The following is a 12,097-nucleotide window of genomic DNA, read 5'->3' on the forward strand; positions in this document are numbered from 1 at the left end:
GAAGACATCTCCTGAAAATAAGCCCTAATGCATCTTTGGAGCAAAAATTAATATAAGACCCGGTCTTATTTTCAGGGAAATATGGTACCTCCTGTAGCCCCAAGCCCCACTAAAATAAGCCCTAGACCCATAAAGACAGGAAGATGGGACAGCAGTGATGGCAGACAAAAAATGTCAACAGCAATCTTTTGGAAGCTGAGAAGCAGATAAACTACTGTAACTGTCTTAGCAGATGAGGGAATGCTAAAACCTAAGCTTGTTTATCCTTTCAATGCGACAAAACAAGAAGCAAGACAGTTCATATTACATCACCCCAGAAGACAGGTATGGGGTCAGGCTGAAAAATTGAGATTGTTTGAAAATGGAAAGAGAAATTGGATCCTTTTGTTCCAACGTGTGCAGCAAACTACCTTTTCCCACAACTCTATCAGAAAATAGGAAATTAACTTATTGGAGTGTGAGAGGGCTCAATAGGATTGTAGATTCAGGGACACCAGCCGTAGCTGAAGGTGAGAGTTAAGTGCTACACCAAAAATAATGAACTTGAGCAAAAGTTTGCAATACTGAATGGTGAGACTCATCCTTTTTCCAACCGAAGATCTTATCCTGTTGGCTCCCCAAAAGCTGAAAACCAAGCTTATGCTCATTCCTAGGAGGAGATTGAAAGATGCATTTGAAGAAATTGAACACCCTAAGAGAAATGATCTAATATATATACCAATATCTGGAGGTTCCTGAACCAAAAAGCAAGATCCTTACCAATCACTACATGTGCAGTGCCCATCATTGAAAACCATTGCATGCTCATGCAGAGCTTCCAGTTAGCTTTTTAATGTCCCTCTCTTGAATATGGAAGCCACAAGACCGTATAGGAAAGCCTGTACATAAAGACAGAAACCAAGTAGAAAGTGTGAATAAAAAGGAACTTGGAGAAAACAGACAATGTACCATATAAAAATACCACACTATAATTAATATCCAGAGATGCAGGAAAGATATTGCAGTCTTGAAACAAGAATTAATAAAATTCAGAGAACAAGACAGATCTCTTAAAATTAAAAACATGATAGCAGGAATTTAAAAAAAAGTAGTAGAAGGGCTAGACAGCAAAGCTAAAGAAATCCCAGTGGAAAGTCGAAAAGACAATAGGAGAGAAGAACGAGAAGTATAGGATCTGGGCAGGAGAATCAACTTCTGATTCGTAGGATTTCTAGAAAAAGTACTGAATAAACACAGGAGGAAGTTATCAGAGCAATATTAAAAGAAAAATTTTCAGAATTGAAGGATATGGGATAGAAGATTGAAAGGACTGTGACCTCTGTCTAAAGGGGGGTGGGAGGGGGCAGGGATTACACCAAAGTGCAGTATGAAATTCCAGAATTCTATGGAAAAGAGATCCAAAAGCTTACCAAATAAAGGTACATACAAAGACAAAAAAAGTGGGTCTCGGAACAGCATCTGCTTTCTCATGTCAGGTTTCTTAATGGTAGCACTAGAAACTAGAATCCAAGCCAGGAAGACAATGTGAGATCCAGGAAACGTGGAATCCCACATAGAAAACAGTAACAGTAAGGAAAATCTCAAAGTAACGGTGTATGGAAGCTCTAGAATGACAATTGCATAGCAGCCCTAGAAAGCAACTGTTCCAAAAATAGGATGAACAGGTGAGGAGGGCTCTTTCTTTTAAAATAAAAAAAGGAAAAAAAAAAAAGGTAAATTACCCGATAGGCTTGCCCGTATTGAGAAGTTTTTTGCTTATGGCAGAGAGAGGATGAATTAATTGATAGAATGACCTGTGTCGTGTGGCCTTGAATCATTTTACTCCCAGTCCAACAGTTTTTAATTCCTAGAAACATGATGAAGCAAACAGAAAGGGATCTGTTTGGGATAAAAGGGATATGATTTCCATGTTTGTCCTTTTCTTTAAGTACTGTAAATAGCAAGTCTTTCCGAAACTCTTAAACATGAAAAGAAAAAAGAGATAATTAACAAGTTGAAATTTCTCCAGAGAATCCTCAACTGCTTTGAGTTTCTTTTGTTTTTTTATTTTAAAACCAAAAATTGTACTGCGTGACTAATCGTTGAAATCCGTGAGATGAACTGGATGCGGCAACAGCTGCCCTTGTGGGTTTAGGTGTTGTTCCTTCACAGAATCCGTGCCTGAATCTGCGGCGTACAGCTTTCAGGTGTCTCCTTCGCTCAGTCCCGGTGGTATTTCATCTTTTAGCCTTAGCACTCCAGTTGTACTTTCTCTTCTGCTTGGCAGGGTAGCCACATTTGCCGCAGGTAGACTTCTGAAGGTGGTAGGCCGTAGGGCCACCGCGGCAGCATAAATTGTGCGACTTAATGCAGCGCTTTCCGAATGATGATGTTCCCTTTGTCATCGTGCTTCTGCAGCCAAGACCAAAGAGTTGCTTTGAGTTTCTTAAAGGTGATATAAGTTTCAGTCAACTAAAGATTCTTTACTATGGTCTTCCCTTTTTTGTTCTCTTAGTTTTTTGTAGTGTGAAGTGAGCTATTAAAGTGAGACTTCTATCGTATATGCTAGAATTTGTAGTAATGAGTTACATGTCATGTTGGTAGTACACACATGGAAAGCGATATACTTAGACAAAATTAAAACTTTAAATAGAAGAGTAATTAGGCAAAGATTGGCAGGAAACAGGAGAGCTTTGCAAAGAAAAGTAAAAACTGATGCTTAGAGTAGTGATCCTTAATCCATTTTATGTCCTCCTGGAGAACATGTTACAGTCACGTGAGGACTTCTTTCTAATCACACAGCCACACTTCGTGATCCCCAGGATTCTGATGCCTGACCTAGGGAAATACTGTTGCTTATGGGGATGTTGTGTCCGTCATGTGTCAGGGCAGGATAAAGATAGGAGGCCAGGGGTTAGCTGGTTACAAGAAATTCTCTGGGATAGGTGAATTCAGGAATGTGTTAGTGGGAATTTATCTGTGGTTCGTCTTGTTTCTGATTGGGGCCAGGTAAGTTCCTTCCAGAGATCTTTCAAGTCGAGGGTTTAAGAGTTTCTATCTCTTCAGTCTTTACATTTTATGGTGCCTTTTTTGAACTGAGTTACTTTACTGACCAGATGGAGCCACTCAGTTGAGCCTATCAAATTTTTTGCTGACAGTCTGTTATTCCTTCATGCACCATTTAAGAAGACTATAATGGAAATGAATAGTGTTAAGAAATTTATTTCTACCTTGCCAGTGGCTGGGTATCTTTGTGTGATAATTTTTTAATCTAATGCAGTTGTTGTGATTCCACAGTGTCTCATGCAGGAGCCTCCATGTCATCTGCTTCGTCAGACACTGGAATGAGTCCCTCATCGTCATCTCCCCCACAAAATGTACTTGCTGTAGAATGCAGGTGATATATGTTTTCTCTGCCTTCCCAGCGGTTTGCTGCCATGGACATAAATCCCCAAACTCCGAAATACAACCACAGAAAGCACTCAACTGGTTTGACATTGCTAAGTATATCCCATCTACTCTTTCAGGCTGGATTGTATCTATTCCCTTCTCTTTTCTTTTCTTCTGTTGCAAAAAAAAAAAGCTGATTAACAATTGAAGGTTAGGCAGCCCGCCATATTTGTCATAATTTTTCCTCAATTTTGTTTTTTCATTTTTTGTGAAGATAGAAAAAGGGCACTTAGCAAATTTGAAATTGTATAATAAAGCTTTCAGGTGTTACAGAAATCATAGACAAGCAAGTGCACGTGATAAACATCAAAATACTATCCAGCTGAATAGTTACTGCTGCACTTTCACTAAGATGTATTTGAACACTTGGTGAATAGAGGGTTTATGTTTTTGTTTTTTTTTATTGTTGTTGTTTTTATTTTTTATTTTTGTGGAAGCACTTGCTATTTAGAACTGCCAAAGTATATGTTCAGCAGTGTGCCCAGGTTTAAAGGTGTAAATGGGACAAAATAAATTGTGAAAGGAAGTGTAGTTGACTGAAAACTACAGTTGTAATAAGTCTTCCACTTTTTATAGGATTTTTGAGCACACAATTATGCAAATATTTTAATGTTTATTAATGTTTACAGTGGAATTGTGAATAAGTTTTCAGTGGACTATCTTATCCCTTGACAAAAATATTTTGTCTTTTTTCTATGTAATTTCAGAGTTTTTATTTTGTTACAAAAAGACAAAAATGAAATATATAACAACAATGAAGTTATTTAACAAGATTTCTAAAGCTGAAAATTTTGTGTAAAATAAGGTATTATCTTGCAACTTGTTAAATATATTTATTCAGACATTGGATGTTGTATTTTTATGTATTTTTTAAAATATTAATAAAATTGAAAAAAAGAAAAATCTAGGTTAATTTACTCTTTGGATGACAATAGCTCTCAGCTGTCCCTTTTACAGGAGGTTGCATCCAGTAGCTTTGCCTGTATTGAAGGGAGTCTGTCTCAGTGCTTCAAACAGTACAGAACTATAAATGGGCATCTGGATCATTAAAGTATGTCCTCCTTTAGAAACTTTGGCAGTCCTAGTATTTAAACTGTTTTGAGGATCAAATTTTTGGTTGCCCTTAAGATACTTTGTCACAGTTTTTATGTTTGCCGTACTGCCGAATAAATTTATATCTCCCAAAGTTGAGATGCAACAACTAAGTAAAACAACTATGTATGCCATGTCTGTGAATTGTTGCACAGACTGATACATTCTGTAAATAAGTCTTCCAAAATCATGTATTTAAAGCAGTTTTGCCATATACATTATGTAAAAAAGTGATTTTTAAAAATCAGTTTTTAAATTCATGTTTGTACATTGAAGGGGTTTTTTTTAAACCGCCTTTTCCGTGTTTAATATGCTGTAGAGTAATAAGCTAGATGCTCTAGACTGTATATCAGGATCTGATTTACAAGAACAAAGTCAGAGCCAAACACTAGTGATGGCATAGCATTACTGAAATCATTGTTTCTTAATTTCCTTTTACCACATTGTGAACTTGTGATTCAAATTCCTTCCATTTTCGCAGAGAATTAAAAACAAAACAAGTACTCTTGTAAACTGCACTTTTCTGTCTTTTCTTTGCAAAGGATAAGTATTTCAATGTAAAATAAAAATGGAGCTCAGTGGGCAGTGTTAATAAAGGCCATGTTTTAAACATAGGCTTTTTATATTTAGTTTTCATTGAAGTGATTGTTTTTTTCCTAAGTGCCAGTAACTTACCGTTGGAAAAGCAGACTTCACAAAACAAAGCATATATTCTTCAGTCTTTACAATAAAACATTTCTAATGCTTAATTATAAAAATGAAAAGTGTCATTCAAATCCAGTTAGAATTAGGAGGCAAGATGAACACATTAGATAATGTAACGATTTCCTTCAGTAGCAAGTCAGTAAACCTGAGATAACTAATTATCAGCTTGAATATTGTCCCTTCTAATTGTGTAACTGTGGTAATGAAGTAGTGGGACTTTGCTACAGAGAGCAAAAGTATACATTCATTGAATGGGTATATGGGCACTTAAAATTCTTTTATTTGGGGCTGGAAAGGATTATGAAAATGAATACTGAGTTGGTATTAAATTCAAAGATTATGAAAATAAGTGAATATTGATTAGGTATTAAATTCAAATATTGGGTTTATTTTGAGTTTAGCTAAACTGAGTAGATAGGTTTTGCATGTGACTAAAAAAGTTAAAAGTATAAAAAGACACTCTTTAATATCTAAAATGAAAGGTGCTGTCTATTAAAATTAAGTTATTTGAAGATTATGGTGATTTCTATGTCAGTATTCCATTGTGTATTTTTGTTGTTGGTGTTAAATTTCTAGTTTTCCAATCCTTCACTAGGAAAGATGTTTGTACTTAGCACATATATACTATGTCTCCTATGAAATTGCTTTAAATTATGGAAATTTATATGGATTAAGCTATTAATTTGCTTATCTACCTTTCTTATAAGCCCTGTAATTTAACACAGCTGTTAACATTGTTAAAGCATTTGAAGCTATATTCAACCACACATAAAAACTATTACGAGAATTGATTCATCAGTATTATCTTCTATGTGCTAAGGCTCAAGAGCCACAAAAGTGAACAAGAGAAAAGAGTCCCTGTATTCATGGAATGTATAATCTAATGAGGTAGATGTTATATCGTTAATACGTAATTCTTAACCACAGGTGTGACTCAGACAAAGTTTTGGTGCACCGTGAGATGACACAGCCCAACGAGTTTGAAGGCAAAGGTGGTCTGGGAAAGCTTTGCAGAGAAAGCAACAGTAAAACTGAGCCCAGTCACGATTACAAATTATTTAAGCAAATGGGAGCAGAGAGATTATGGAGAGTAAAGTGCTCCCAGCACATGGGGAGGAGACATTGGTGGAGTAAGCCAGGACAAGAATAGACCTGAGGCAGGAGCCACCTCACGCAGAGCTGTTCAGGCATTGCCCAAACCTTCACCTGCCCACCTCCTGTCTCACTCGCTGTCCCCACCACCCACCCCTGTGACTCTCATCCCTGCTTACCCAGAGCTATGTCAGCAACTACGTTTCCATGAAGCTTTTGCTGCCCTGTCACCATGACCAGAATATCACCCTCTTTTATATCTAGTAGCACTTTCAGTCTGTATTATTTTCCTTGACAAGTCACCTTGTATTATGTTTACTTACGCACGTATCTTTCTACCCTACTAGATGTTCAATTTTTTGCATACTCCTTAGTCATAGTTGTAAGATGGTCAAAAACTATGTTTACTTTTGAATTGATATTGTTTCTGGCTTTTACTAGTGATCCTTATGTACAAAGTCAGACATTTAAAAGTGGTCACTGGGGTTCTTTTCACAAAGTGATAATGTTAACATATCATTTGAAAAGTGTACAGTAGACTTACTGTTCACAGTCTAATCTCCAACTTAAACTATTCTTAAACTGAGTTGTTCTTTCCTCCTGTTTCTTCTTCCCTCTTTTCATTACTTTCGTGTGATGACACACAGATGTTTATCCCATTACAGGAAGACTACAGTATGCGATGGCATTCATCATTAGTGAAGGTTGAAAGACTCTTATAATTGAGTTTGCACTAATGGAGAATTTTTAACAAATACATGCTTAGTGTTTTCAGAGTACAAATATTTTTTTAGTCCTCTACATTTTATTACAAAATCAAATAACATTTTCCTTGTTGAGAAGCACAAAACACCTTTTTTTATTCATGTAGACCCATTATATCTTTTTAAACAGAATGAGAAGGGCAGTGTTTAGTTATAATTTGGGAATTTGTAGTTAACATAATTATGAAGCTGTCCTCATTTTGTACTCTATCATGCAAAATTCATTTTGAAAAGTTCTATTGTGAAAAGCTTAAGGAACTTCCATGTAAATATAATAAATTGTTATTCTGTACAAGCAATTGGATTTCTTCTCACACCTAAGTTCCATTAAACGAGACAATGTGAGTCAATTCCTCACCAGTTTAGGATTGCCAAATTTAGCAAATAAAAATACAAGACCTGGTTAAACTTCGACTTCAGATAACCAACAGATAATTTTTTTAGTATAAGTATGTCCCATATAAGATGTATTTATCTGAAATTCAAATTTAACTGGGCATCCTATATTTTATCTGTAAATCCTACGATTAGTTTCTTTTCTGCTGTGTTCTAAGACATTTTTTAAACTCCAGAGGCCCTTTTCTTGCTCTCTGATAGAGGGTGACCAACTGCTGAAGTTTCTCTTGGTTTCCAAGTGTGAACGTGCCTGGGCAGTCCCATAAGCGATTCTTAGAATTAACCGTTTCCTTGATGTAGTCATGATCTCCAAGATTAGTTCTATAATAGCTTAGCTTTGACAAAATAGTTGTGGATGCATTCCGATTTTCCTGGTAGTGTTGCTTTGATGGGGCACCTTTCCCACCAACTGCTAACTGCTCTCAAATTCCCTTTGACCCTATCCAAACTTGCTTTCAAATAAACAGCTAAACTGAATCTGACTGTATTAAAATTAAAAACTTCTTTATGACAAGACATTTAATAATTATGAATAAAGCCACTATAAATATTCACATAAGGTTTTTGTGTGGACATATGTTTTTATTTCCCTTGGGTAAACACCTAGGAGTAAGGTTGCTGGATTGTATGGCTGTACCATTTTACATTCCCACCAGCAATATACGAGAGTTCCAGTTACACTACTTGCCAGCACTAGATATTGTCAGTTTTTGTGGGGTTTTTTTTAGCCATTCTAATAGGTGTCTAATGATATTTCAAAGGTGTTTTTGATTTGCATTTCCTTAATGATGTCACACAGATTTTTAATGTCTAGTAACCTTAAGTGTTGGAAAATTTGTAAAGAAATGGGAACTCCCATGCCCTGCTAGTGCAAGTATAAATTGTAATACATCTATTTTGGATTTGATAATACCTAGTAAAGATGAAGGTGCATACCCCCTTTGACCCAACAGTTCCACATACCCTAGAGAAAAATCTGTATATGCTTAAGGAGGCTTGCATTAGACTATTATTTGCAGCATGGTTTTATATTAACAAAAAGAAAGAAAAGCCCATCAACAGAAGAATGGACAAATGTAGCTTATTAATTGCAATGCTACAGAGCAGTTAAAATGAATGGACTACAGCTAAATATAAATATATCGACATGGATAAACAAGCAAGTGAAAAAAAGCCAGTTGTCAAATGATACATACATGTTACAAAAGTTGAAAATGCAAAACAATATAATACATTGGTTTTGTTTATGGAGCCATAAGTATAAAAACATGAGTGTGAATGATGAACAACAAATTCAGGACTGGTTTTCTCCGAAGGAAATGAACCAGGCTGGGGAGGGTATACAGGGGTATTTGTTCACTCCTCCAAGAATGTAAAGCAAATATGACAAAATGCTAGGATTTGATAAATTGAGTGTTAATCATATTATTCTCGATCCTTTACTATGTTTGACGTGTCATAATTGGGGGAAAAACACCCAGTGAATTATTTCACAATGAAGTGAAGACAACTGGTAGAACAGAGAACCCTCTTGGTGAAACAAGGTCCATTCATATTATCCTATGAAAGAAGCATTGCTATTTTGACACAGTAGAAAACAGGTTCCAGTGGTCAAGGGAATAGTATGTGGCAGAATTACGACTCTAGCCTGTTTCTTCTGATCCCCAAGTCTAGTGTTTGTTCCCTTATTTTAGTGCTTTCCTAAGACACTTCTCCCTGGAAGCTTAATGGTTGGTTGCATTCTTACCAAAGACTGAATTCCTTGGCCAGAAGCCTTTGTTCAAAACTCAACAGTTAAAAAACAGTGCAATTTTACAAAATAGACTAGAGATTTGAACATACACTTCACCAAAGAAGATATACAGATGGCAAATAAGCATACATAAAGTGTTCATCAAGAGAATGAGAAGACAAGCCATTCTTATTTATGGAGAAAATCTGACATATCTGATAAAGGACTATTTTAGTCTGTTCAGGTTGCTGTAACAAAAATACCATAAACTGGTGGCTGATCAGTAAACATTTCTCACAGTTGGAGTCCAAGATCAAGGTGTCAGCATGGTCAGGTGAAGGTGGTCTGGGGTGGAAGGGGCTAGGGAACTCTGTGGGGCCTCTTTCATAAGGGCATTAATCTCAATCATGAGGGCTCCCCCCTCATGACCTAACCATCTCCCAAAAGCTCCACCTCATAGTATCATTAGGGATTAAGATTTCAACATATAAATTTGGGGTGGGGGGAAGAAGTAACATTCAGACCATACCAGACTGTTATCCAAAATATACAAAACAAACAAAAAAAACCTTGAAATTCAACAATAAGAAAACAACCCTACTTAAAAATGGGCCAAAGACCTTAACAGACATTTCTCCAAGAAGATCTACAGATGTCAAGTGAGCATATGAAAAGATGCTCCACATTATATATCATCAGGGAAATGCAAATTAAAACAACAGAGACACCACTATATACCTATTGGAATGCAAAAATGCAAAGCACTGACAACACCAAATGCTGGTAAGAATTTGGGACAACAGGAACTCTCATTGTTGATGGGAATGAGAAAATGGTGCAGGCACTTTGGAAGATAGTTTGGCTATCTTTAGTTTCTTACAAAACTAAACATACTCTTAACCATATGATCTAGCAATCATGATTCTTCGTATACATATTGAAATGAGTTGAAAACTCATGTCCACACAAAAACCTGCACACAGTTTTATTCATAATTGCCAAAACTTGGAAGCAACCAAGATTGCTTCCAAGCAGTGGAATCTAATTCACCACTGTCCTCCAGTAGGTGAATTAATAAAACTGTGGTACATCCAGACAATGGAATGTTATTCAGCACTAAGAGAAATAAGCTATCAAGTCATGAAAAGACATGAAGGAGCTTTAAATGCATATTACTAAGTGACAGAAGCCAGTCTGAAGAGACTACATGCTGTATGATTCCAAGTGAATGACATTCTGGAAAAGGCAAAACTATGGAGACAGTGAAAAGATCGGGGTGGGAGGAGGGATGAATAAGTGTAGTACAGGATTTTTAGGACAGTAAAACTATTCTGCATAATATAATGATGGATTCATGTTGTTATACATTTGTCAAAACCATTATCTATTTGTTCAACATCAAGAGTGAACCGTAATATAAACTACAGACTTGGTGATAATGATGCATTAATGTAGGCTCATTAATTGTAAAAAATGTTGGTAGGAGGGGAGGTTGTGTGTGTGGGGGGGGATCAGGGGCTATATGGGAACCCTCTGTACTTTCCACTCAATTTTGCTGTGCATCTAAAACTTCTCTAAAAAAAAAGGTTTTTTTAAAAAATGGTGTTCAATATCATTAGGCATTAGGGAAATGCAAGATAAAAACATAGTGAGAATCCACTACATGCCTACTAAAATGCTAAAATTAAAAAGATTGACCATACCAAATGTTGGCAATGATATGGAGGAACTCTCATATACTGTTGATGGGAATGCAAAATGGTAGAACCATTTTGGAAAAATGTTTGACAGCTTCTTAAAATATTAAACATGCAAAGAGGACATACAAATGGTAAATAGACATATGAAAAAATGCTCCACATCACTAATCATCAGAGAAATGCAAATAAAAACCACAATGAGATATCACCTCACCCCAGTCAGAATGGCTATCATCAACAAGACAAATAGTAACAAGTGTTGGAGAGGCGTGGAGAAAAAGGAACCCTCATACACTGTTGGTGGGAATGCAGATTGGTGCAGCCGCTATGGAAGGTAGTGTGGAGGTTTCTCACAAAATTACAAATAGAATTACCATATGACCAACAATCCCTCTCCTGGGTATCTATCCCCAAAATCTGAAAACATTTATACATAAAGACAAGTGTGCTCCAATGTTCACTGCAGCTTTGTTTACGGTGGCCAAGACATGGAAACAACCAAAATGTCTTTCGATAGATGAATGAATAAAGAAGTTGTAGTATATATACACAATGGAATACTATTCGGTGGTAAGAAAAGATGAAATAGGACCATTTGTGACAACATGGATGGATCTTGAGATTATAATGCTAAGCGAAATAAGTCAGACAGAAAAAGCAGAGAACCATATGATTTCACTGATATGTGGTATGTAAACCAGAAACAACAAAAGAACAAGACAAACAAATGAGAAACAAAAACTCATAGACACAGACAATAGTTTAGTGGTTACCAGAGGGTAAGGGGGTGGGGGGTGGGAGATGAGGGTAAGGGGGATCAAATATATGGTGATGGAAGGAGAACTGACTCTGGGTGGTGAACACACAATGTGATTTATATGTGATGTAATACAGAATTGTACACCTGAAATCTATGTAACTTTACTAACAATTGTCACCCCAGTACACTAATTTAAAAAATAAACAAACAAACAAATAAATAAAATATTAAACATACTCCTACCATATGATCCAGCCATTTCACTTTTAGATATTTACTCAAGAGAACAGGAAAGATGTGTCCATATAAAGACTTACATACAGGGGGCCGGCCAGGTGGCTCAGGCGGTTAGAGGTCTATGCTCCTAACTCTGAAGGCTGCTGGTTCGATTCCCACATGGGCCAGTGGGCTCTCAACCACAAGGTTG

General features: G+C 36.4%; 1 protein-coding gene across 4 annotated transcripts in view; it reads left to right on the top strand.

The window, feature by feature from the left end:
- The window catches only part of ARID4A (AT-rich interaction domain 4A), a 58,822-nt gene extending 53,687 nt beyond the window's left edge, over positions 1-5,135 (top strand). For 3 of the 4 annotated variants that reach the window (XM_019725802.3, XM_019725803.3, XM_074327428.2), the window contains exon 24: positions 3,277-5,135. In XM_019725802.3, the coding sequence (XP_019581361.2) occupies positions 3,277-3,380 (104 nt within the window). In that variant the 3' untranslated portion in view covers positions 3,381-5,135. The other variant, XM_088797349.1, reaches the window with a different exon arrangement.
- The last annotated feature ends 6,962 nt before the right edge of the window (positions 5,136-12,097 follow it).

This window comes from Rhinolophus sinicus, chromosome 3 (assembly GCF_057876585.1).
Source record: "Rhinolophus sinicus isolate RSI-liver-muscle chromosome 3, RSI-T2T, whole genome shotgun sequence".
In the NCBI taxonomy this organism is placed as follows: Eukaryota; Metazoa; Chordata; class Mammalia; order Chiroptera; family Rhinolophidae; genus Rhinolophus; species Rhinolophus sinicus.